At 41.1% G+C, this 27,838-nt stretch overlaps 1 protein-coding gene across 2 annotated transcripts in view; it reads right to left on the reverse strand.

Moving 5' to 3' along the window:
* Nucleotides 1–27,838, reverse strand: part of RIMBP2 (RIMS binding protein 2) — a 271,038-nt gene that overhangs the window by 36,368 nt on the left and 206,832 nt on the right. For both annotated transcript variants that reach the window (XM_067539753.1, XM_067539754.1), the window contains 5 exons: nt 26,168–26,372; nt 18,827–18,978; nt 15,496–15,572; nt 10,723–10,832; nt 7,236–8,048 (listed from right to left, as the gene is read on the reverse strand). In XM_067539753.1, coding sequence (XP_067395854.1) covers nt 7,236–8,048; nt 10,723–10,832; nt 15,496–15,572; nt 18,827–18,978; nt 26,168–26,372 — 1,357 coding nt within the window. The remainder of the gene's footprint in view (nt 1–7,235; nt 8,049–10,722; nt 10,833–15,495; nt 15,573–18,826; nt 18,979–26,167; nt 26,373–27,838) is intronic.

A 27,838-nucleotide genomic window follows, 5' to 3' on the forward strand; every position in this document is an offset into this window, starting at 1 on the left:
CTTCTTGTCAGAATAGAAAAAAATCAATTAAATCAATACTTATTCAAGGTCTTTGCAAAAGGAGAAGGTGAAAAGCACAGAAAACAAAATATCCTTCATTCCCATAGTGGATATTTCTCCCTACTTTAAGGTAGCAAGTGGCTGGCTTATGCTGCATCATGTGTGTTTATGTACAAATCCTCACTGTCCATATAAATGTATAATTCCTTTTAAAATCTAGCTAAGTCCTCGGTCTCAGTGTTAGCTTGTATCAGTGAGTTCCATCAAGCTTATTATGTGTTGTGTATAAAAAAAATAATAATCCGAAAGCAACACCATTTCCTTTCATTAGTTTTAAATAACCTTTCAGTTTCATGGGCTACCTCCTTGCCTAGTATTAAAAGAAAATGTTGATAGCAATGCCCAGTTTACCTCCTCCATATCAATCATTTTGGATACCTCTCTCATGTCACCTGTCTCCTCTCTAGATTAAACAGTCCCAATCCTTGCACTCTCTTCTCAAATGGACATCTTTCCAAATCTCCAAGTGTTTTTCACTGTCCATCTCTGGACATCTTCCGTTTCTGATACATCTTTAAGCTACATCATGGATATTTCCTTGGTCTCATCTCCCTCTCTCCCAGTCCCTCCAATCTTATTCAGAATTTTGTTCTTCCCTATTAACTAAATGGCAACTTTCTTTAGCTAGTAATTGAATTACACAATAATACCTGCTAAACGTGATGAAAATAGAGTGGGAAATTGTGTTATTTTTTAAAACCAATGAACTGGCTCCTGAAGTTTTGATCAAAAGTAAATGGAGAATCAAAGTAAAAAGGGTGACTGATTTAAGCACAAGATGATGTGTGCAACTTCTGCCTATCTGGGAGCTTGTCAATCCAAAACTGTTCAGGTAGTGTTCTGATAAAAACAATTGTTAATTAGGCTTCGCCTGTCACACAGTTATTAAAATAGATATACTGTGTTGTAATATCTTCAGAAGCTGGTTTCTTGGGTTTTTAAACTGTACCTAATTTTATGTGAATGACTTATTGCACTAATAACATATTCATTGCTAAAATTAAGGGAGGTTTTCCCTGGAAACATTTGTTATCGAGCAGTTCCATTATCAGCAGTCAAAGCACAGTGACAATTCATTTTAAGGGACAATGATGAACCTTCTAGGCCTTCTTCTATTTATTTTAATTTAACATCAGTACTTTCAAATAGCTGAATGCAGTAAAGAAAGGCACTAGGGTGTGAGAGGAGAAGATACAATGGAATGATATAAAAATACACAAATATTTGGGAGTGGGTATTTTCTGATCAGGACATACTAAGGGAAAGGTTAAAGCTGCAGATTGTAACTTTTTAAACTTAACACTGAGGAGGGGTGCTATCTGCAGTCTCATCTCCAACTCTCACAAACCAGGCACTGAAGTAGATCCAGAGCAGGAATTACAGGGCTCTAATCATATAACCCATAACTCTGGGTAGATTCTCCTGAGCCTATCCCAATGATTGAGGTTAATTTTCTGAATCTTCCCTCCCTTTGCCACACTAGGGGGACAGACGGTACCAAAGAGGGACCTTGGTCTGTGAAGATTTCAGGTCTCTTCTTCTCTCACAGGCCCATGGTCCATCGACAGAATTCCAGGTGTCTTTTAGTTCTGGGAACTGGCCTTTTGGCCTTTCAACCACACTGGACACTGGCTACAAATTGGGATGAACTAAACATTAATACAGATTACAAATTCCTAAATCCTACTCCAGTTTAACCTAACTGTACCCACTGGACGCTGAAAGATGAAAAAACCCACCAAACCTCTGCAATTTGGCTCCATGGGCAAAACTCCTTCTTGAACCCAAAATAGGTGATTGTCCAAGACCAGACATCCTAAAAACTACAATGACAGGGAGGGAAGGTGGGGCAGGCAGCTAAAATGGAGCAAGAGACTCCAAAAGATCCAGCAAAGGTTTAAATTAAAGAGCGGGGGGAGCAAGAGGCCAATCAGTGTTTAAATTTTAGCTCATGCTTAAGTGGACCAAGCACTAACGACCAACCAACCCAGCCATTGAAGACCATTTAAAAAGCTGTTGATCAGATAAAAAGTGTGTGTGTTTTCACGTATTAATCATGCAAAGCATCATATTCTGTGATTCAAATATAAGGACTTTTTGTGCTGTGACTAGAATCAACAAGGGGTAACCTCTCTTTGTCCTGTATTTCTAAGACAGCTGTCCTCTACTGCTCTGAAACATGGGTGGTCACCTTGTTCAACTTCCTAAGAATTCACAGGACATCCTTTTTTTCCCCCCCCTTTTTTAATACTAGTGGCTTTTCCTGGAGAGGGTACACACACCCGATCAGGGCAGGGGAGTATGAAGCTTTCCAACCTTCAAAGAAAGTAACCCCATCTGTTCACCAGTAGGCGTCTTTGAAGCCCTTTGGAAAATGCCAGCACGAAAGTTAACAGCTGCCTGTGGCCATTTATGCTGTGCTTCGCTCTGGACTGTTTACTAAAACTGACATTCGCTATGGCAACCACTGAACCACATGACACCTACTCACCCATATGCATCTCTCCTCAAAGCAGCACAATAACAATGTGGCTTTCAGACAAACTATCTTTATTACTTTCTCAGCATCTTTTAAAATAATCTTTGAAAAGTTTCTTAACACGATAGATCAGAAGGTTGTGGTTTAGATGGGAGAACAGTCCCGGGTCACAGAATAAATCAGTACATATAAAATGGTAAAAACAGCGCTGTTGAGACATCTGACTTTCTTTCCATCCATGTTCTTTTTCTCCTCCTTTTACTTGTGGTTTGGAAGCAGGACCCAGCTCACTGCTGGTAATACCTGAAGGAGAAAAACATGGAACATGCTATCATTTAAACTTCTATGTCTGCTCCTTATTTCATAGACATCTCCCCCTTTGTTTCAATAGCTGTAATGTTGAAATTCATGAACCAAACTATTAGCTGTTCATTGTGGACAATTTTACTTCCCCATAAAACAATCAGAAACTGACATGGATTTGCAACAATGCCCCTAGTTGGGTCATCTGCTGCAACTGACCCTGGGACATCTGAATCTCAAAGCATGAGTTTTTGCTGCCTGAAACCACTATCCATGATCTAGCCACTAGGGGGAGACAAAGAACCACACTGGCTTAGAGCAGGTACTATCATCCACACTGAGTGCAGTGAATATTTGGTGAGCATTTTCACCAGAGTCGGCTCCCAGGTGCGGAAGGGTTGGTAAATACTGATGAGGCCTCCTAGTCGCTAACTGCCCTTATCCTGTTCCCATTAAATGACTTTAACTGACACCAAGCAGGATCAGGCCCAGTGAGCTAAAAGCCATAAAATTTCAGAGTCTTTGGGGGCTTTTTAAAGCAAAACTGGACTTTGCAATGAAATGTGCAAACCTTCCATTCTGACGTTTTCCAGTTTAGCTGCACATTCCTCACAGCCACACACATTTTCCACACAGCCCTAAGTGTCACAGGCCGAATTTCTTCCCCTCGCTGCTCTCCTTGGTTGTTGAAAATACCATCGTCATAGGCACCATAACAGCATGCTCCCTTGGCTAGCTTTGTATAACGTGGGACTGGGAAGTTCTCTCGAAGCGGGTTGGTGGGTCTCTTCAATGTACACAGTCCTCCTTCTGGCTGTGTTTTGTGGGTGACAAACGCGCTGCTGCAGCGCTTCCGTGTAGGCAGAACGGGCGGGGTTCTCCTGTCGCTGTGGTTAATCCACTTCTCCTAGAGTCGGTAGCTAGCTCAACAGAAGAATTCTTCTGTCAACCTAGCACTGTCTACAGCCGGGATTAGGTCAGTATAGCTACATCTCTCCGAGATGCGGGTTTTTCACACCCCGGGGAGCTGTTGCTATGCTGATGTATGTTTCCAGTGTAGATCAGACCTCAGGCAAATTCCTACACTTCAACAGAAATTTGCCTTCGTAAGATAGAGTAAAATCCAAGGAAGGTCCTCAGGATTTGGACCTATACTATTAAGGAACACTTTCTGCTGTCTACGTTTAACATATTAAATACAGATAATGCTGAGGGAGTGACTTGAACTCACAGAGCAAAACAATTCAGAGTTGAACCTGAAACTATTTCTCCACTCATAGGGCTTACAGTGCACCACATACAGAAGTAGTATTTTCCCCTTGGGAGTGTATGTCTGTGTTATTCCCAGTATTGTCAATGGAATTTATGCACATGTTCAGAGAAGGGTCAGATGATGCCACGCACTTAACATCTCTGTGTGAAAACACACACACACCGAGTACATATCTCAGTGTGTGAGTGTGAGTGTGCGCGTGCCAGGGCTGAAGCTGCTTAGGGAAGAGAATCACAGAGCCATACCTGTCTCCCTGATGGACTGTGTCCCTCTCCTGTGCCAAGCTTCCTCCCTCTCCCATGCAAGAGAGAATCTGGCCTATATTTGAAACTCTGATCCTGAAGGCCTCGCCCATATTCTAGTCAACCAGAATGGGGCCAAGGCACCCAGATGTGCTGATCCAGAGCATCGCCTGGGCAGCCTCTGCTGGCTCCTGCAGAGCAGAAGTTCCCCAGCTTTTTTTGCTGCAACCTCCTTTTCCATGGCGGAGTCACATAATAAACCCACCTGGGGCACAAAGTGACTCAACAAGGAGAGCTGACAGCGCACACGCAGGGCGGTGGCAGGACCCAGCTACCTCCACCCCTGGAGAAGCCCATGGCAGAGCGGCATGGAACGGCCTGGGACTGGACACTGCACCCTCTGTTCCCCCTGCCCAAAGCCATTCATTCCCACAGGCTCTGGAGGGTTTAAATTACACAGGGCTGCAGCCGGGCGGGTGTCTGGGCCAGGGTAGGGCTGCAGCAGAGAGAGCCAGTAGGGAGTCCCCAGTGATCAGGAAAGGAAAGAGGTAAAGAGCAGCTGGGCAAGACTGAGTTGTCTCCCCCACTGAGCACTGGGGACTCTGTTCACATTCTCTGCTGCCCTGCCCTGCCCTGCCAGAATAGCCCCTGGGGACTCTCTGCACCGAAGGGTCAGAGATGAATCAAGCCCAGTGTTTGCTTTTAGAAGAGTGACCAAAGAGTCCAAACTACCTTTTATTTCACTCTTTATGGCTACCAAAATGATTTAAAGCTGCATTTCTTACAACAAAATTCATGCCTGGGCTGAGAACATTTTTGCAAAGTTATAAACCAATGCACTTTCAAAACAGTTGAGTCACAATCCTATTAGTTCACTACCAGGCACTGCTATTATCAGGCATGTCTCTAATACATAAACTGCCCGAACGAGGGCAGAGACCAGAACCGACTCCAGTTACTTTGCTGAAATCGTATCACAACAGGCAGCAAATCAAGTCATAGCACAGTACACACCACAGGATTGAAATTTTACTCACCATGAGCCACATGTCGGCCATCTCTCCTATGAACTGCATCTAACGCTGTCAGTCCTCTGAAAGTCTGAGTCTCTCCTTGTCCTTGGGTAAAGTGGGTCCTTCTAGTAGGTAGATGAATGAAGGAAAAGTATCTGCACTGCAGTGCAGATGGATTGTTGCCATACATCCTTTTCAGTGGTTTTCCTCACAAGGGAGGTGTTTGAACTCTTCAGACATTGTTGACGATGATCTCTGGATCATGCCGCTGCTCACATCACACATACCATAAATGCTGTGACCGTCCTTTTTGTGATACACAATTTCAGCTTCATTTTTGAAACATTTCTTGGTCTATTTTAATTGCTGGGGCAAATTTGATAACATCGGCCAAACACTGGAAATCAAACGCAACATGGACTAAAACAACCAATTACACCTGGCTTTTTAAAGTATGCCAGATGGATTATCTTTCAAAATACAAGTTGTGGAGTCAGGAGAGTTGGGTTCTACTCCTTGTGCTTCTGCTGACTAGCTGCATGATCTTGGAAAACAGTCTCTCAGTGTTTATATGCTTCAGTTTTCCCAATCAGAAAATGGGAATAAAGACACTGACCCACCTTTGCAAAGTACTTTCAGGTCTACGGCTGAAAAACACTACAGGAATATGAAGTGTATAACAAAGAAAATTGAAAGAAAGGTAACTAGTCACATTTCTATAAGTAGATCAATTAGAAACTGAGGGATAAAGCTCTGAACATGCAGCAGCATACGGGAACACAGTACTTATGGGTTCAATGATGATGATGATGATAAGCGTGTCTGTTTCTAATTTATGATCTGGCAAGGGCATCTTCTCTAGACAGAGGAGCGGACAATGCTGTAATAGCTGGATAGGGATGAACTATAGATGCCCTAAAAGGATTTTTCCATCTCTAATTTTTAGGCTTCTATAAAATAAAACATTGTCTATTACATTTTAATACTGTGGGCCCTTAGACCTTAATTATTGGGACCACTAACTTGAGCAAGTGTTACTTCATATAAGGGTTGCAGAATCAGGCCTTGGGGTTAGGAAAATGTTGATGGAAAAGACTCCTGTAATTCTAATATCACAAGTATTTTTCAATTACAAAGAGATCTGTACCAATCTGAAACACAGCTGTAGGTGCAAGAAACAGTTCAAATGCTATTATCCATTTTTTAAAAATGATGATCTCTTTATTATCAGTTAGTATTTACTTCTCCAATTTCTCACAGAAGACACGGCACAAATAACTGCAGGATTATGCAACTTGGCATACTCCAATTATGCTAATTTACCACCCTTGGCAGCAAAGTATTTTTAGTACCACAAAAGAAATCTCATTAGAAAGGTGATTATCACACTGTGAGACGCCAAGGTTCAGGGACTTTGTTGCAAGCCACTCAGCTCTTGTATGTTACTTAACATGTGCAAAATGTATTTACTTAATAATGTCTGGGTTCCATTTTCTAAAATCAAATATTAGTTAAAACCTATTAAAGTCAATGGTGTCTGACCAACTTTAGATCATTATTTACAGAAATCTCGACTTTCCAGTGGGTTGAGATTGAGAAATACGTGATGGTACAGTGTTCTAAAAACGAGGGCAAACTATGGCCTTATTGCTGCAACTGAATCTACACGTGCAGCTCCAGAGGCAGGATCCTACACTTGTAATTACACAACATTGAGAAGGAATGCTTAACGTTACTATTTTTGTGCATGATGCTGATTCAAAACTTAGACACTACAGGAGTTTTATTTTGCCTAGTCTTGGTGCACAAAGCATTTCTAGAGCATTTGTATTGCAAAGTTAAGGGACAGGAAAAAAATATCAAACCTGCTGGCAATGTAGAAAATTCCACAAAGGCTTCCTTTTTTTCCCGCTGCTCCAGAGGAAGCTGCCAGGGCATCTGATGGGGCTTTGCCATGACCTTCACCTTGTAGGCCATGTTGGGCTTCAAATTAAAAAACTGGTACTTGTAGCTAGCAGCCTTGACAATGTCGAACTCTTCTTCATTCAGAAAGATCACGTGACTGTAGTTACTATTGGTAGGAAGCCAGGACAGCTCAGCGGAAATCTGGGTTATGTTGTCCACCTTCAGATGAGAGGGGGCTACAATTACATCCTTCCCAACCAACAAAGTGCACAGCAGCTCATCTGAGTTACCCCTGCTTGTAATGCTCTGAATTGATATTCTGTATGTACAAGTAGCAATGTTAAGTTTTTCTATAAGAGCTTTAGTTCTGCTTCCCAAGGACAAATTCATCCGTATTTCTTTGTCAACCAGGACATTGTAGCTGTTAATGGTTCCCCATCCAGGTGGCACTACTGGTGGCTCCCAGCCCACAATAACACTTTTGGCTAGTTGTTTAATAAGGGTGATTTTTCTAGGATAAGGCACAATGTCTTCTCCAATTTCATCAATGTTCACATCAAGAGTCCCCGTGCCATTGTTGATTACACCGGACTCTATGTGACTCGGTGGATTGATCTCCAGAAGACTATCTCCTTCCAAAGCAAGACCCGAATGGTTGATAAAATTCTGATCCTGCTCACTGCCTACGGTGCTCGACAAACGGGATTCATTATCTTGAACGAAATCCACAAAATTTGAGGGGACCAGTCCTCTTTGTCCATCTAGAAGTTCACCTGGTGAGAAAGAACAACTCAAATATCATTTACAAAAGAAGACTCCTCTCACACTCCACTCCAGCTGAGCTGTTTTCTAAATGACTCTTTCCTCTGCTAGTGTGGGGTTGAAGAATTACATTAAATAATATGAAATAGATCAGTTCCATTAGGTGAAGATGAATTAAATCAAACTTATGCTAGATTAAAATCCTATTTAAAGTATAATAAGCCATATTTTGCATTGATGTCATTGTAAAAGGTTTCAAGGGACTGAGAGGTCCCTGGTGAACAACGGGTTAACTGTAGCTCAGATGTCCTCCTCCCCTGGCAGAGGGGCTCGGAAAAAGCATCTTAAGAGGCTCCTTGGGAAAGTCTGCTTCCTCAGATAGAGATCAAAGGATTAGGTTGAACTCCAAAGTTGGGGAGTTTGCTATTTATGCTTTTGTTTAATGCTTTGCTCATTTACTTTGCTCTCTTGTTACAGACATTTTTCTTTAAGGAAAAGATCTGTAACTGTTTTGTTGTGCTGAGTTAGTGATACAGTTGACAGATCCAAGTTGTTATAAAACTCTACAGAACACTGCTAATATCCACTCACCAAATACACACAGCCTGGAATCTGTACAGGAAAGCAGGAAGCCTCTCTCCACCTCTCAGCAAAGATTCAATAGCAGTGTCCTTCATATTACAAAGGCTCCATTACTGTTACACAATTAAACCATATGCTAATCACTTCCACTGAAGTTCATGAGAATCTCAGGCATACAACACAAGCCAGGATTCAAGCAACACAAACAGAATTATTTTCTCTCATATTGTGAATTTGCTTTGAATTTATTATTATGTGTATTTCAGTAGCACTGTGAGGTCTCAGCTGAAATCAGGGCCATGGGGCTCTAGGCATTGTAGAATTACACAATAAGAGATGGTCCTTGGCAAAAGAACCAACTGTCCAAATAGACAAGACAGACTAGGGAGGTATTATTATCATCCCTATTTTACAGGTGAGTAACTATGGCACGGAGAGACTAAGTGACATGCCTTGAGTTACTCAGGGAGTCTGTGGCAAAGCCAGAAATTGAGTCTTGAGTCCTAGTCCAGTGCCTTGACCACAAGACAAAGAATTAATTTCCTGATTGCATGTGGAGTCATATTTGTATAGAAGCATGTCTCAGTGACTGCTAACTGGATTCCATTAGTGAAATACCGCACCTGGCCAGTTTTTCTGAGCACAAAATGTGCATTAGATAAAGTCTATTGTCTATTAATCTTGGCCGCTGAGTGAACTATTTTGTCACTAACTAATATTGCGTTATTTGAGGTACAAATAAAGTTGATACATTTAGACAATGAAATTATTTATCAACTGGTTCATCATTGTTAATGTTCACCAAACATATGCCCAGCCTCAGATGTAGGTACTAGGGAAGCAGGTTAAGAAGTGGGTTAACATGTGTTATCAACATATGTTGTCAACATGACCAAGGCCCCAGTTCTTCAGAGCACTTAATCATGTATGCAACTTTCCTCAGATGCAGTCCCTCTGCAGTCAATGGGTATGTCCACACTGCAGTGTAAGCTCAGGGTTGGAACTAAGGCTCCTCCTTTCTGTCTACACACAAATCACATTAACTCAGGGCTCACACTCAGGATCCCACAGGGGTGGCAGGTCTGAGACTGAGTCAAGCCAGGACCCAGGGTTCAAACCCTATTGCTTTGCAGCATAGATGCAGCCCCACTGGACTTGTGCTCTGGAAGTCAGGCAAAAGTATCCCATAGGCTGGCTGACTTTGTCCTCTGGACAGCCAAGTTTGGTGGACGGTCAGGTTTTCCCACCACAAACAAAGGGTTAGAGCAGCCACATTTTGGGATGGTGCTAGGAAGAGATGTGGGTCATTGGACTCGGGCCTGTAAGTGTAAATGCTGGAGCCCCAGGTTGGGACCCAGGATTCAACCATTCCTAATCTGGAGTTACAAATAGGTGTAGATGTTCAAGCCATAGGTTAACAAACCCTGGGTCTACTAACCTGAGTTCTACTAACCCTGGACTTACACTGCAGTGTAGACATGCCCAATGAGGCTACTTATCTGAGTCAAGTTATGCACGCCCTGAAGAGCGCTGCAAGACTGGGCCACAAGAACCTTTACTGCTTAAACTGTAAATTCAGAAAAGCCCATTGAGAGCTAATCGTATTTGATATCTGACACACCACAAGACTACATCAGCTTAAAGCAAAGAGCAGCCATCTGTTGAGAAGATAAGATAAGAGGGGAGCAACTTAAGAATGAAAGGGATTGAAAAGTAAATAATATTCATGGCATCGTTAAGCTGCTTGTATCAAACCTCTACTCACCACCTAGTTCCAATATGACTTTGTATTAGCGTCTAGCAAGAGGAAATTCTGCATAGATTAGAGGAATCAAATATTCACAGTTTTGAGGCAAAAACTGAAATCTCAGTAACTTTTCTTGTCAGCACAAATCTTGCCAAATGGGAAACACTGATGGTTTAGGGAGTCTTATAAATTAGCTATGTCTAGAAAGAGTGGCTTTGCTGGTGCAGTAATTTTCTTAATTAAAGGATGATGATAGGGGGACTTTATCAATTGATTTTGGTCATAGATAACTTGGTTTGGGAGTTAAATTGGTTCAAATCAACATAAACTAATAATAAGATATAAATAAACAAAACCTTCATAGAAGCCATCTTCATCCATGTCTCCATATACATAGAGGTATTTTCCTGCTGTAAGGGGGAGCTCTGCTTCTGGATTTTCATTTGGTCCATCAAACGGGTTGTAACTGCAGTGAAGCACAGATGGAAACTTGGTTTAGACAATGAGTGTTTTTAGTGAGTTACAACCCACAATCCTCTGAATAATCATCATCAAGCAGAGTGTAGTTCTAAAGGCTGCACATGAGAGTAGCATTAGCGTCCCATCTTCTTCCCCCGCCTTTTGAAATATATATTTTGGCAGGGAGCCTAAGGGAATGGAGTCATCTTTATATTATATTATTGTTATTATCTGTATTATTATAGCAGCGAGGAGCTTTAGCCATAGAGCAGGACCTCACTATGTTAGTGTTGTACACAGAACAAAAAGAGGGTCCCTATCCAATAGTGGGAACATAAGAATGGCCATACTGGGTCAGACCAATGGTCCATCTCGGTCAGCATCTTGTCTTCTGACAGAACAGGACAATTATCCAGTGCTTCATCCCGTCGTCCAATCCCAGCATCTGGCAGTCAGAGGCTGAGGGACATGCAAAGCAATGGGGGTCCACTGATGGACCTCTTCTGCAAGAATTTATCTAACTCTTTTTTGAACCCAGTTATACATTTGGCCCTCACAACATCCCCTAACAACATGTTCTACAGGTTGACTGTGTGTTGTGTGTAAAAGTACTACCTCTGGTTTGTTTTAAACCTGCTGCCTATTAATTTCATCAGGTGACCCCTGGTTCTTTGTAACTCTTTGCTGGTTGCTTTGTACTTAACCACCTTGAGTAATTCTGTATCGTGTGCAAACTTTGCCACCTCTCTGTTCACTCTCTTTTTCCAGATAACTTACCTAACCAACCCGCGTAGGGACTGCTGGGATCGATGCAGCGGGATCAATTGAACAGGCTGTGGAGACCTGCTCAGTTGATTCCCACAAAAGGAATAAGGCAGTATCGACCAGAAGGCATCTCCTGTTGGTGCAGCGCAGTGGAGACGCCTCGGTACAGCTACATAAGTAAGTCAACGGGAGATACGCAAGCTATATTATGTAGCTTGCGTATCTCCCGTCGACGGCCACGTAGACCAGGCCTTAGGCTCCTTTGAATATCTCAGCCTATGTCTTTACGATTTTTAAAACAACAACAAAAACCTTACATTGGACTTTTCCTGTGTCATCTCTATCAGCATCTGCTAATGTTAATGAGTTACCCTTCTTCATAAAGCAATCTATTACAGCAAAGTCTGACTCACACTCAGAGATAAGCTTTTAAAAGGCATCAAGCATTTATCAGATATTTGCATTGGATTATGACTTAGCAAGTCCTGCTGAATAGCCATGACTAGATAATCATGCCTGTAATAATTCCTTGAAATTCCTGTGCTCCTAGTAGGCCAGTGAACAGTTTATACTTTTGCACCCAACAGAATTTCAAGACTAAGGGAACATTAAGTGCCCAAGACAAAGCCTATTGAAGTCAACAGATAACAGTCACAGTCAGTGGGGGCTTTGCATTAGGTCTTAAACCCACCCTTGTATGCATCTGTGTGTATAAATAAAACAACAATCCCCCTTTGATAGCCCCCCTTCTAGCCCTGCCCTATTTTTGCCACAGGGGTAGCTGAGCTAACTCCCTGAAGATACCATGAATTTCTGTGTGTGCAGCACTAGCACTACCAAGTCCTAAATAGCCATCGATTTGTTAGGGTAGCCTAATTGCTCCTGGAGAAAACAAGATGGTGCTGAGAAACGAAGCTTTTCAGGAGAGCTGTACGCAGTACCACCAGAGCACAGCATAAATTCATGTTCAACTGAGGACTATAACCAGCATATTGGAGGATAGGATTTTATAATTCCTCTCCCTCCAAGTTGCAGAACATGACAACAAGAAAGGAAACACACAAAGCTTCTTGTTCACTGTTTCAAAGTGCTACCTTCCCACTGCATTGCCATAAACAGCTTATTAACATTCATGGCAGCCTGACGGTGGAACGATTGCCCAGACAGTCTTAAGGGAAGAAGGTAAAAATTGAAATCTGTTTAAAACAAGTTCAAGTGAAAAAACCAGAGTAGCAGCCTCGATGCTGAAGGCTGTAGCCTCAGCCACACAGTGATCCTCAGCCTGCAAAAGCTCAATGTGCGTGTTTTCTTCCAACGGGCAATTGCTCTCTGACATAAACCAAGAGTCAGTCTGAATCGAACAAACTGTTCTGGTGTGTGTGTGTGTGCGTGCGTGCGTTGCTCTCTGTTTTGCACATACACTCACAGTTACTTTACGCAATTTATTGGTTTTTTTTACACAACCTCTCGGGCCAAGAATTATATTTAATGACTCTCACCTCATTAATGGTCAATGAAAACTATGACCAACTATGGTGCTACTGTGACTGGTTTTTAAGCCAATATAAATGTACAAGATTTCATCTCTTCTCCACCCCAACAAGTCCCTCTGATTTTGTAGCCAACATTGCCAAAGCAATGGAAACATTGCCTGCACTTTGCTCACAGGAAAATGGCATAGGCTATAAAAACAGCACATTTCCATGGTCGCCACACAGACTCCTGGCTCTTGAAATGAGGACATTTTGATGTGCTTATAGCAAAACACACAGACACGAGTTTACTTGCTGACTGAAATTGCAGGGGAAGCATACACTGATTATACTTTTGCAGCTGTTGAGTTATTAAGTTTTGTCTTGTTTAAGTCCACAGGTGTGTTAATTGCCTTGAAATATTCTCCCTGCACTATAAATAAGCTGGCGTGCATCATTTAATGGATCAGTTTTTGAAAAATAGAATAATATTTGATCTATAATAAAAACGTCATCAATGACAAAGCAACTAATAGGTGTAGAAAGTTGTATAATAATACTACTCCACACCTGAGTGGAAATTATCCCCTGTGCAGACAGGCTCACTAAAAAGGACTGTGGAACTAAGAAATGCGTAGGCCACAGGCTGGACTTCCACACCTTTTACCTGTGGATCTGGAAAGCATTTCACCTGCATTGATGGAGGAGTCCTCTCAACCTCTCCCTGATGAGGTAAGCAAGTATTATCATTCCTCTTTAAACATATATGGAAAGTGAGGGCCAGTGGGGTTCTGGGGTCTGCCTAAAGCACACAGTGAGTAGGTGTCAGAACCAGGATCAGGATCTAGGTCTCCTGACTCCTAATTCCTCTGCTCTCACCACAACACCATGCTGCCTCTCCAGCTCTTGGAGAGGTTTGTTTTTGCCATTTACAACAAATAATGTTTTTGGGTTTGTTCTTTCTTTTTAAAAAAAAAATTGTCTGTATTGAAAATAAATGTTCTGGATATTTTGAACATACCATGTTAGACTTGCTCTGACAATAAAAGCCAATGGAAAGTGCATTATTTTCAATCTAGCATGAATGGAAAGTGCACTGTTGCCTACAATAATAGATTTGGGTTTGTTTCTTTTTTTAAAGACACATCTATTCTTTTTCTACCGGTTCTTGAAATGTAGCAGATATCTACAGCCATTTAAAGTTGATATTTAAGGCATTTAACTGATCAATGAATCATCTTTTAGTTTCATGCTGGTTTATTTAGGAACGCTCTTCAGTTGGGTGAGCTTTATGGCGCTTGTTGCAGAAATAAAATCATGTTTCTCTCGAGAAAATGAGTTTAATTTGAGCTCAGGAAGGGCTCTGCCTTAATCTGGGCTCTGCGCTGTTGTCTCCAAACTCTGCAGTGCATTGAATATTATACTGCCACGGAACTGGGGCTGGCATGAATCCTCTCTTTATTAGCCAGCTTTGTACTAGGGACATTTAAGACTTATATTTAGCATTAAAACACTTCGATTACCGAGATTTGCAGAGTCAGGGAGTACCAGCAGGCTCAACACACCCAGATCAGTCAAAAGACAAGCCATGTTTTCACAAGAGCTCCCTTGCCACCTAGATAATGCATTTCTAGTACAGGTGCCCTGCTGGCACTGAAGAGTCCAGGTGTACACTAGTCTATACTCTAATTTGCGGTCACTGCTCCTTTCAGGAAGGAAGGAAGCTGAAGCGGAGAAAGCACTTATACAAGATTAGACTCATGTCTCTACTGAAAGCCTTTCTGTAATGGTCGGTCACACAGCCTGGATTAATTTAGAACGTTATAATTTATATTCTGGGACTACCCAGGGAAAACCTATCAACTTTGCTGATTTGGACCTATTTATAGACTGAGAAAGACATTGATTAGCAGGATCCGTTCTGACAAATGTTGCTGCTCTTCCTTGACGAGGCCAGCTGTTCAGAGAATGACTTGGGCACAAGCCCTGCCCCCATCTGTCTGCAGCATGTACAAATCAAAAGGCAATGAAAAAAAGTGCATGATTCTATTTTGCAACGGGGTTGGGGGCAGGATGCGGAAAGCCTGCACTTTCTGTGAACCACACAGCTGTGCTTTGTATTTGCATCGGGGAACTCCATCCACTGTGGTCATGAAGATAGTTGGGGATGAATGGGGGAGGGGCTTTTGTGGATGCAAATCCACAGCCAAAGCCATTTGCATGGAGGGTGGGGCACAACATCTGTCAAGGCTGTGGAAGTGGCTCCATAGCTGAGGATACAGGGTGGGTGGTGGTGGCTAGGATTCCCTCCGTTTCCCTGACAGAACTCCACTGTGAAAAGCCTCTTTACTTAGGGTGGAGTATGAACAGGACTGGGGTCGGGACATTAGTTACTTCTGCAAAAAAAATGACCCCCCCAGCTCTTTTTGTTACCTATAACGGGCAATGCAAAGATGGACTTTCCCAGAGTATCTTTGCTTTGAGGTATTGGAATTCCGTTCATTATCCATCTGTAAAAAATAAAAACAATAGGATTTCATACTGTTGCACCCATTGTTATTCCGATGGGATATATAAACTAGTCTGAGTACATGCAACACATACAAAACTCTCCATAGGATGAAACAAAGTCAGATATAGGCTTTTGGCAATTCATTTTTATTTAGAAATATGTATACTAATAATTAATAGTAACTTATCCGAAGTGTGCTATTTTAATTAAAATTTTAGCAAGTTAGTCCTAAGGTGACTTATTGTAAATGATTTACCTAGTGCTGTGTACCGTTAAAATGTCAACATTTACATAGTTAGCCCATAAAGGTATCCGATAGTTAGAATAGGAAATAACTGTAGTACCTTAGATACCATTGACTTGTAACTGTAAGCAAATGTTGATTTTTTTAAAATTATTTCCAGTGTTTGCTAAAAAAACATATTTAGAAATGCAAAGAATCACACCAATATAACTCTCCTAAGCCAGTCCCCATCCGCTGAATTCCATCCTCTCCACTAACCCAGTGAAACTTCTGAATTCACCCTAATGCTTAATTCAGCACAATATAGCAAAGCCCTAATTTTGACTCCACCATGAGTTAATGAGTAGAAAATCTAGTGATTAAACTGTGTTGCTGAGTCAACATAAACAGGGCCCAGGTATTCTGGATCTGCATCAGATACGTTCTTGAAATTCAGTGTACTGAAATAATAAAAGCTCTGTCTCTCCTGCTTTATGCTGCACAAAATTTGTAAAGGAGGGATACATTTCTCACTGCCCTGTGTTTTATGATTTGCTAGACAGCTGTAAGAGAACTGAGATAGCAACTTCTCTCTAAAACAGAAGTACCAAGTTAGGCTGTGTTGTCCTGCAGGGAAGCTTTCATAGGGCTGGATGGTAACCCTATAATCCAGGAGACAGGCAGGCACCAGACTGTGAGTTGGAGTCAAAATCTAGTTCCTAGCTCCAGTTATGAACAATGTCCTCCAGCAAAAAAACTGGGGCAAGTAACTTTCCTCTCTGCGCTGTTTCTGGTGCATGGGCCAGTGTCCTGAGTGGGTAGAACCAAGACTCCGGACACTCCCTATTCTTGCCTGCCTACGCTCTGCCCACCATATGGAAATGGGAGTAGCAGTTGGCAATGCTGATGTGGGTAGCCTGTACTGTGGTGTAGGGAGGCTCCTTATGTCCCCTGACTCCCTGCAGGGATGTGTGCAGCTGGGCTCACAACTGAGCCCATAACGATTACCCTAGGAGCAAAGCCAGTATTCTTACTAACAATCATGGAAGTTGCATGTATGTCTTTGTGGAATGGACTATGCTGTCCATCCTTTTGATGTCAGAAATTACAATGGCAAGTACCACCCTCAGATTTTATATGTGAAAGGCTGATTTCCTAAAGGTGTAATTTATATACTTTTCTCCTTGATACTGGATATGGTACCTTGGTGGGTAACTAAATTTGTGTGTGTATGTGAGAGGTACTTAGGTACCACATAATTACACTTCGGAAGGCAAACAATGAACAATTCAGTTAAAACCGGCTTGACGGTCTCAGTGAGAGACAATTGAAAAATAATAGAAGGGAATTAAATTTGACATGCACTTGTTCTGCTCTGAGCTGTTAGTTCTGCTTCCTTAACTTTTGTTGCTATGCTGCCTTTTCTGGCTTCACTGCTCTTGATGCAGCCTATTCAACAAGCAGTGGATGCTCATACCTCCCAATAACGTTACTAAGAGTTTATCTGTGTGTGTTTGTCAACAGACCCCTAGATGTGACAACTGAATACATTTCATGGAAGATAGTAGGAATCTAATCCTTTTGTAGAATATCCCATATTACACTTTGATTTTAAGTGACGTCCACAAGCATTCCTGGGGTTCAGCAGCAATCCCTATGATTTAGCCACAGCAGCCGAACCCAATTTCAGTCTATTTACTTTTAAATTGTTTGACAAAGGGAAAAATCAGGACTGTATCCATTAAAATAACAGTCCAACCTCAACGTTTTACTGTTCTGTGTGCCCTGAACAGTTTTACAGAATTTAATGGAAAATAATAATAGCCTTTTTGTAGATTTTTTAAAAACTCTTCCCAGATATGTTTTTAATAGATAATGAGATCTCACTGATAGAATTCTATAGGCTAGTTAAGGACCCATAGAGAGAATCTTATTCTCTATTATATTTGATTGGGATTTAAGAGTATTTTTATAGAACCCTATAACATTTCTACAAGAGGCTATTGGGTTTCATCCTGATTCACGTCTATAGGGGTTTTGTATGTGGATAATTGAAACTGGGCATATGATGAGATGAAGGAAAAGGAGTCATAATCAAGTGCACTGAAGAACTTCAACAGTGTTTCATTGATTTCATGTTAGTCCTGAGATATGCAAAGATTAGCAATAATAAAATATTGTGAAGATCTCTGCTGAATTTTCCCAAAAATGCAAATAAATGCAGCTTTGGTAGGAAGCTGGATGGCTGAAGGGATTGGTGTTTGGATCCTCCCGGTTACAGGCTCAGATCCTGAATGGTACCCTAGAAACTGGTCCAGGTGGTGATATCACTCCAGTTATAATGAGTAGATTTCCACATCATGAAAACCAAGCAAAGAACAGGACAAAGAGAACGATCCACTTCTCACACCTAGAACAGAGCTGAGGCACACACTGGCAGGGCATTGGGTGGAATAGTGCTCTTACAGATATGTTATTTATCCTGTGAATAGAGGACTTGTATCAATCCAGTACGGCTAATGGGCATGAAAAAAACTGACTAAAATATGATACATTTCACAAGGACTAAATACAAGCAAAGGACAAGAATGCAGTCATTCAGCAAAGAAAGATAAAAAATGATTTTCACCTTGCATATATATGAGGCTCAATACAGAATAGTAGTCTATCTTAAAACACTGCATAAACCATGCTGCCAAGGGGCGGGATTTGTAAAGACACCTAAGGGGTTTAGGTACCCAATACTCCCATTGAATAAATGGGATCTGGGCATCTAACTTATTTAGGCTCCTTTTAATGTCCCAGCTCAGGTTTCCTAGGTGGGATTTTTCAAAAGCACCTATGTGATTTAGAAGCACAATAATCCCATTATTTGTGCTCCCAAATTACGTGGGTGCTTTTGAAAATCCCACCCTTGACTCTTCAGAAGTGCAGTTAAACTCCAAGGTGCAGCACACCTGTCCCGTTGAAGAAGGAAGGCTCTGGCCTATCAAACACTTTGCCAATGTCATACATTTAAAAAGACTCACATCTGAATCAAATCTGCATCTTGGGCTGCCAGATCTTGACCTGGATAAAAAAGTAGGTTTGACGGACAATTGTTCTGGTTTGTCACCGGATATCTGCAGGGGTCGTATAAACTCCGAAATCACACAACGACTTCCAGAGGGGCTTTCATTACCTACCCGTAAACAAAAACACAACAATTAGTACGAAGTGGCAACCTGGCTGGCAGTCACAGCAGAGGCACCACATGCTGAATGGGTCATAGGGTGTGAATGACCATTTGATCCCTATTAATGGTGCCCCCCCAGAGAGAGGCTGATGAAGGCTGCCATGGAGGAAACATCCACTGCCACTTCCCATTCTGTACCTGTTGTGGGGATTAAAAGTTCCCCAAAAAGTCCCCTAATGGACAATGATATGGAACATGAAGACATTTAAATTTAAAGATCAGAGTTAAGGATCAGAGTTATGAATCAAATCACAATCTTTACCAACTAGCTGGAAAAGAGAAAAGATTACTATATGAGATGACTAGTAGTTTGACACACATGCTGAGATTATGTTTCATGTTGGCATGGAAAAAAAAAACCAAGTCTGCTTGTAAATACTGTCTATTTATTGGTAATAACAACCAATATTTATCTTAGCACTTACATTAAAAAGTTTTAACTAATTAAGCCTCAATATCCTGTAGGGAGATAGGTAAGCACTGCTGGACCTAAGCCTTATTTACAATAAGGTACTTTCAGAACACTGTGGCAGTACAAAGGGCTTTCACCTAAGTGAAAACGTATACCCAATTTAAAATCTTTTCACTGCCAGAGAAGTGGAAATAAGAACCAAGTCCTACTATCTCCATTCTGCAAATCAGTAACAATAACGGTTAAGTATCTTCCCCAATGCTACATAGTATATCGGTGGCAGAGCAGAGATTAGAATTGTGGTTTCTTGCTCCACAACCCATCTTCTAAGTCACAAACACAATCACTAAAGTTTCTAAAAAATGCAGGAGACACATGAAGGAAAAAAAAAAAAATTCTGGAGACACTTTGAACATTTTTTTCTGATTATAAAAATGATGCCAATAAAAGATAAAATACACCATGCAGTTAAAGGAGTAAGAGACCCGATCCTGCAAGATGCTAAACAGCCTGAACTCCTCGTGACGATAGCCAACATTTAAAGTATTAGTATTCCCAGGGTCAAGCCCAAAGGCTGAGTGAAATACGGTTTTAAAACATGCGCTACACGGGCCCCAGGGCTGCCAGGGGGGATTGATAGAAGTGGAATCTAAAATGCTACACTATGTTTGCCTTGACTTGTAATATTATTCCTCTGGAACCACAAGTAAGAAAGCAGGAAATAGCACGCTGGGCCTAATTATATCTGAAGCAGCAGCAGCAGCTGTAGCAAAGCCACAGCATACAATTTGGGGCACTGCTGACATAATCAGATTTCTGAGCCTTCCTCTCCTCTCTTTTTAATACAACTAGTCCATGCTCTAATTTTCAAGTCCTGGTGACATGTGAGGTCAGCAGCTCCTCTCCAACTGCATGGCGTTTTGTTCTTGAAGTGAATGCTTCACCCTGTTACGTGCCACCGAGAATCATCCACTCTACCACAGAGGAGGATGAGCTCCAAAAACACATTGTCTGAAGATTTTTTGGTATGTTCCTTAGCCCAGCTGGATTTATTCTCTCTGCATCACTTTAATTTTACAGCAGGGCAGCGTGAGCAGATTGACTTCGGGGAAACATACAAGACTCTGTATGAAAGATTTATTACAACTCGCTCTGCTTGAAGCAATCTCCATACTAGCAAGGGGCACACATTTGTTATTCTTGGAATTTCTCGCATACGTTTAATAGAATAATGATCCCTTTTCAGAAACCTGCAGCTAATTTGGCTCCTTCCGTGCACTGTTAATATGTTTGCCACACCAGATTTATCAGTCTAGTGTTTACAAATAATTGCTCCAACTGCTACAATATATTAAAGGGAAACGATTTCTGAGGCTCATGTCTATTGGATTTCCTGGGTTTTAATATATCCACTGCAATGTGAGTTCTTCCTAGGCACCAGACTTGGGGTTAGTGGAAAGTTCCTTGGACATGCAACCCCTTGCTGTGCACCCCACAAGAACCATCCCAAATTGAGGTGTTATTAAAGGAGGTGTTGAAACAACTTGATAAATTAAACGGTAATAAGTCACCAGGACCAGATGGTATCCATCCGAGAGTTCTGAAGAAATTCAAATGTGAAATTGCAGAACTTATAACTGTGGTATGTAACCTGTCATTTAAATCGGCTTCTGTACCAGATGATGGGAAGATAGCTAGTGTGATGCCAATTTTTAAAAAAGGATCCAGAGGTGATCCCGGCAATTACAGGCCGGTAAGCCTAACTTCAGTACCAGGCAATTTGGTTGAAACTATAGTAAAGAACAGAATTATGAGACACATAGATCAATACAATTTATTGGGGAAGAGTCAACATGGTTTTGTAAAGGGAAATCATGCCTCATCTATCTATAAGCAGTGCCCCCACATTGGGGGGAAAAAGGGTACTCTTTACCGGGGCTGGAGGCCCTTGGGAGCCCGGCCCAGGCTGCAACCCCCATGGGTATGTGTGTGGGAGGGGGCCCATGTTACAAGTTTGTAGTGGGCCCAAAAAAATTATGCTTGGGCCCCCTCTGTGAGAATTCTTTGGGGGAATGTGTCAACAAGCATGTGGACAAAGGTGATCCAGTGGACATAGTGTACTTAGATTTTCAGAAAGCCTTTGACAAGGTCCCTCTCCAAAGGCTCTTAAGCAAAGTAAGCAGTCATGGGATAAGAGGGATCCTCTCATGGATCAGTAACCGGTTAAAAGATAGGAAACAAAAGACAGAAATAAATGGTCAGTTTTCAGAATGGAAAGAGGTAAATAGTGGTATCCCCAGGGGTCTGTACTGGACCAGTACTGTTCAACATATTCATAAATGATCTGGAAAAAGGGGTAAACAGTGAGGTGGCAAATTGTGCAGATGATACAAAACTACTCAAGACAGTTAAGTCCAAAGCAGACTGAGAAGAGTTACAAAGGGATCTCACAAAACTGGATGACTGAGCAAGAAAAGGGCAGATGAAGTTCAATGTTGATAAATGCAAAGTAATGCACATTGGAAAACAACTATACATATAAAATGATGGGGTCTAAATTAGCTGTAACCACTCAAGAAAGAGACCTTAGAGTCACTGTGGATAGTTTTCTGAAAACATCCACTCAATGTGCAGTGGCAGTCAAAAAAAGATAACAGAATTTGGGAATCATTAGGAAAGGGATAGATAATAAGACAGAAAATATCATATTGTCTCTTTATAAATTCATGGTATGCCCACATCTTGAATATGGCAGGCAGATCTGGTCTTCCCATCTCAAAAAAGATATACTGGAGTTGGAAAAAGTATAGAAAAGGGCAACTAAAATGATTGGGGTGTGGAAAAGTTTCCAGAGAAGGAGAGATGAATAAAACTGGGATTTTGCAGCTTGGAAAAGAGATGACTAAGGGGGGATATGATAGAGGTCTATAAAAATCATGACTGATGTGGAGAAAGTAAATAAGGAAGTGTTATTTACTCCTTCTCATAACACAAGAACTAGGGGTCACCAAATGAAATTAATAGGCAGCAGGTTTAAAATGAACAAAAGGAAGTATATCTTCACTCAACACACAGTCAACCTGTGGAACTCGTTACCAGAGGATGTTGTGAAGGCCAAGATTATAACAAGGTTTAAAAAATAACTAGATACATTCATGGAGGATAGCTATGTCCATTAAATGGCTATTAGCCAGGATAGGCTGGGATTGATGTTTGCCAGAGGCTAGGAATGGCTGACGGGATGGATCACTTGATGATTACCTGTTCTATTCATTCCTTCTGAAGCACCTGGCACTGACCACTGTCTGAAGACAGAATACCAGGCTAGACGGACCATTGGTCTGACTCAGTATAGGTGTTCTTATGTCAGTAGACTTGCAAGTGTAATATTGATATGATAGTATGAAATGCATTGTGCCAAAACACAGGTAATAAGGATACCAAGGAACATCATTATTTTGATCGTATTAACTTTGGAGTGAATAAGGGCCCCAACTTCCTGATAATCTGGCTGTAGGTTATTTAACTCATCAGCTGAATCTCCCCTCTCCCCACATCAGATGGAACCTCAAGGGTTTATGATCAGTGTTTGCTCCCTTTGCACCACTTGACAGGCACGAAAGGAGGGGAGTGGAATTTCACTCAGAACATCAAGCCCTGTCTCTTAAGCTTGATTTGTCTTGCCAACTGTGCTTCTTTTTTTGTTGGATAAAAGAACCTGAATGCATGTATCAACTGCCAAAATACACAGACCTTCTCACCAAGAGCTCTGGTATAGGCTGTTTGTAACTAAGGTATTATGAGTCTAGCCCTACACCCATTTAAGTCGATGGGACTTTAGCTTTGACATCAGTAGGAGTGAAACTGGACCCATAATACCTCAGTTACTAAACACTAAACTAAACTTTCCTGCTGCTGGAAGCCTCATATACATAAGGCACATTACATTTTGTCACGGCTGGCAACCGACCAATGGAGGAAGTTTCAAGAATGGTCTTCCAAGGAAAAAAACAAAGAAAAGCTACAGAGTTCTTAATTTAAAGGTCTGAGGACACAATTAAACTGATCATATTTAAAGTGGCTGATCATGAACCAGTTACACCCTCCATTCTGCTCACATTACTATTGATTGATCAATTATGAACTATTCTGTGTGTCCGGGAAAGAACATTAAAACACCCTGGTACTTGGTCTTGTTTCTGACATTTGCTCTGTTTTGAAAGCTGTCCTCATGTCCGCTCCTATCCAGGAAACAATAAAAAAATTCTGCCCCTAATTCTGACAGCTTGATGAGACAGCACTATGATTATGAGGAGAGGCTGAAGGAACGAGGCTTGTTCAGTCTACAGAAGAGAAGAATGAGGGGGGTTTGATAGCAGCCTTTAACAACCTGAAAGGAGGTTCCAGGGAGGATGGAGCTAGGCTGTTCTCAGTGGTGGCAGATGACAGAACAAGGAGCAACGGTCTCAAGTTGCAGGGTGGGACATTAGGAAAAAGTTTTTCACTAGGAGGGTGGTGAAGCACTGGAATGGGTTACCTAGGGAGGTGGTGGAATCTCCATCTTTAGAGATTTTTAAACTGCGGCTTGACAAAACACTCACTGGGATTATTTAGCTGAGGTTAGTCCTGCTCTGAGCAGGGGGTTGGACTAGATGACCTCCTGAGATCCCTTCCAACTCTATGATTCTGTGATTCTATGAACTGGCTCATTTCAACAATTAAAAATGATGTCTGCTTGCTTGAATATTATGGACCAAATTGATATCAACACAACTTATTGATAGCAATGGATATATTCCAGGTGTGAGTACTGGGTCAAATTTAAGACTTACTATTGCTCACTTGAGTAAACCCATATTTGAATAGGTGTGAGTAAACGTTTTGCAGGATTAGACCTCTAATGACTGGAAAGAGAACCATGCTATATTTTCAAAGCTTTTATTTGAAGACGCATTGTTCTTAACCATTCAATTAGTGATCAGCAAACATCAAGAAGTTGAGAGAGTTTGACTTAGTTAGGCCCCCAAAAGTTTAGTTGCTTATTGGAACATTTGGGGCCTATTTAAACAGATTTTAGAGATTTAAACTGAACCTTGCATATCTACCTAAGGGGATTCTGATAACTAATTAAATCCCTTTAAAATTAATTTTCCTTTGAAAATCCCACCATTATAGTTACTATTTGACATCAAAAGCCTGATCCTGCAATCTTTATTATGAAAAAGATCCCATTGACTTCCCATTGATACCATGCAATGGTATTCTGAATTTTCCTTCTAATTCACCGTTTGGTAGGAATGCTCTAGACATACATAAGCCTATAAACCATTATGCACCACAATGAGTGATATCGCAAACACATCTCCTTTGTGTTAAAGAAAAATGACAATGTCCCACAGTCTCTAAAGAAACCACTGAAGTGAACTGAAAGAAGAAAGTCTTCTTGTTCCATTTGATTTGGCTTCACATCAAGTTTGTCAGCCTTCAATGAAAATAGCTGCTCATCTGCAGTGGTAGGGAAATGATTCGTGAAGCACTTTTCCTGGAGATAAAAAATGGGTTTTCCCTCCTCAGCCCTTCTTAGAAACTCAGGAAGATGAAATACAAAACCCAAATCTATTTTACTTTTCCAGCTTCTCAACATATTTATTATAAAGCAATTGTTCAGGAATCCTCAAAGCCCAATAAAGCCATGAAAAATTATCTCACAGCAATGCTGCAGCTGGGAGCCTCTATTGCAATGTTAGTATCTCATAGTGACGCTTGACAAACATTTACAATTTGGGGTGTTAATCGGTCCCCAAATGTCAGTTCACCAATTGTCCAGAATTCATTTTCTTTTCAACTGGTTTATCTTCTTGCATCATGGAAAATTCCTCCACTGACAGATCCTTTTTTCCTATAATGTATGTAGTTTTGCTTGTGACAAAATCCACAAAACTCAGTCAGGAGATGCTTGGGGCCAGATCTTCGGCTGGTGTAAACTGGTGTAGTTCCGCTGACTTCAATGAAGCTAAATCGATTTACAGCAGCTGATGATCTGGCCTGTTAACTTAATTGCAGCCTAGCCTTCAAAAAAAAAAAGTACAAAATAAGGGATAGGAAGAAAGCGAATCCATGACAGAGAACAAATGTCACTGATTATGCATTATGTTTAATTATGTATTATTTGCATTGCCACAGCACCTAGAGGCCCCATCCGAAGACCAAGGTTCTGTTGTGCTAGACACTGTATACATAATTACCACACTCTTCAGCACTGACAGTCAGGCAGCTGGGTGAAATTTACATTCTGGATCCCTTCCAAATATCCTCAGATAACCTCATGACCAATGATACTGCCTCAATCTTTGAAAATTGTTGATGCATGAGCAGCAGTAAGCAAACTCAGCTAATTAGAAGTGGTAAAAACTCAACATGCCTCTTTCAGAAACCACAATGATGGGAAAAGAGTAAAATGGGGACAATGATATGGACCTCCCTTATGAAACATTTTGAGATGTACTGAAGAATAAGGAATGATTGTTTGGCCAAATTTTTACTCCAATGAAGCCAGAGAGCTACTCAGAAATTGTCCCAGGGTAACCGAGCTGAATCATGTCCAAATTTGGTTCTCACACACATACAAGCAAATCCCATTTTCACCAATGGGATTTGTTCATATGAGGGTTAAATTTGACCCTAATTCAGTAAATTCCTTCAAATAAAAGTGCCAGTTCTTACCTTTACCTATGGAGGTGGCTATTCCATTCATTAACTGGGACAGGGTTTTACTAGGGGAGCCAGGGACATCTGAGGATGCCACCGAGTTACTGCTCAAGAGATCAATCTTTCCAGCTTGCTGCCGAAACTTCTCCAGTTCCTTGGAGAGGAGGTTAAACTGTTCACTCTGTGTCCGACATTTCTCCTCTAGCTCTCGTACTTTGGCCTGCACAACCAAAACATAAGAGATGCATCTGAATGGGATCACGGAGAGATGTGGTAAAATCAGACCTTCAGAGAGTATCAATAAGCAGGGATGGGCAAACTAGTTTGGATCTGTAAGGAAATCCTTTATCCCGCCTTTTCCTCCCCTGAAACATTTTTCGAGTCAAATCCTTTGGGAGTCTACAATATTCAGATAAATATTATTTTCACCACCAATTTCCAACCAAGAGAAAACTTGTTCTCACAGTGTTTCCAGCTAGGACCAGGAGTGGCACAGCTAGAAAGTTTGCAAGAGAAAGCTGACTCTTATTAAACTTTTCAGCCCAAATGTCACCGATTTAGAAAAGCAGCACAGCTCCTCAATGCTTCTCCAAACCAATCCCAAATCCTGGATCTCTTGTTGAGGTTTGCCCATTCCTAGTCATTAAGTTGCAGCTTCCTTAATTGCTATGCTAATGTTTATAGAAAAGCAGCAATGGCTCATGCAGAACATTGGCCTTGCTGTTGGCTGAATTCTATTTCAAAATTAATGTACACAACTAGATGTGTCAAACTGTCCAGAAGTAATCCAGACACCAGCCAACAGGGTATTACTCATTAGCTTGAAAGTAACACAAACATTCTGAGGCATCAGGTGTGACACAGCAGAAATTATGTGGAAATTCTGTAACAATCTGATGCATTATTTCACAATCTGATGTGTTATCATGTACCAATATTCTTTTCATCCCATTTCCCCCTTCCCCTCTAAAGCTCTAGTAAAACAGCCATGTTAACGAGTGTAAACGGGATATGAATTAGATCCATTTTTCCCCCATTCAATTGTTGCTACTGGAACTTTTTTATTTTTTTTAAGAGCAGAATTTTCCATGTGATGCATGAGGAAGATAGTTGAATGGCTACAAGTTTCTGCATAAAAACCATAGCTGCCTTACATCCATATGCCTCACTATGGGCACCAAACAATTATATGACTCATGGCAAAGCTAACGATGGAATTCATTCCAGTGCCCTATTGATGATGAGCCTCAGTAATTTAAAGTGCTCAGTAGTTTCCCCCACACACCCTAGAAGAAAACATGCATTAAAATGTCCCAGTTTCCTGGTATAGAATGGAATATTATTTTCTCATTAATAAAATATTTCTAAAAATACAAGCAATTCTGAACGTATAATTAATGTCTTCAAATTCATAAAATGCAAATTGGTTTAATCTTGCTAAGGAAATATGAAAGCATTTGGCTGATGTGAGTACCCCTAAATGGAGTAAGAGAGAATAATTTGAAAAGACAAGAGACAGTGTGAAGAGTTCTAAACAAAGTCGTTCTCATTCTTTATTCTTGCACTGTTGGCTTAGACTACCCACACATGAGCCTTTTCTATTTGTCCCTTTGCTGCTTATTAGCAATTAGTTGAAAACTGGCAATAGGGTTCCTGCATGCAATTTAAAAAGAAAATTAGCTGGGC

Source organism: Emydura macquarii, unplaced genomic scaffold (genome assembly GCF_026122565.2).
Source record: "Emydura macquarii macquarii isolate MOO-44397 ecotype Brisbane River unplaced genomic scaffold, CSIRO-AGI_Emac_v2 contig_554, whole genome shotgun sequence".
NCBI classification, from domain to species: Eukaryota; Metazoa; Chordata; order Testudines; family Chelidae; genus Emydura; species Emydura macquarii.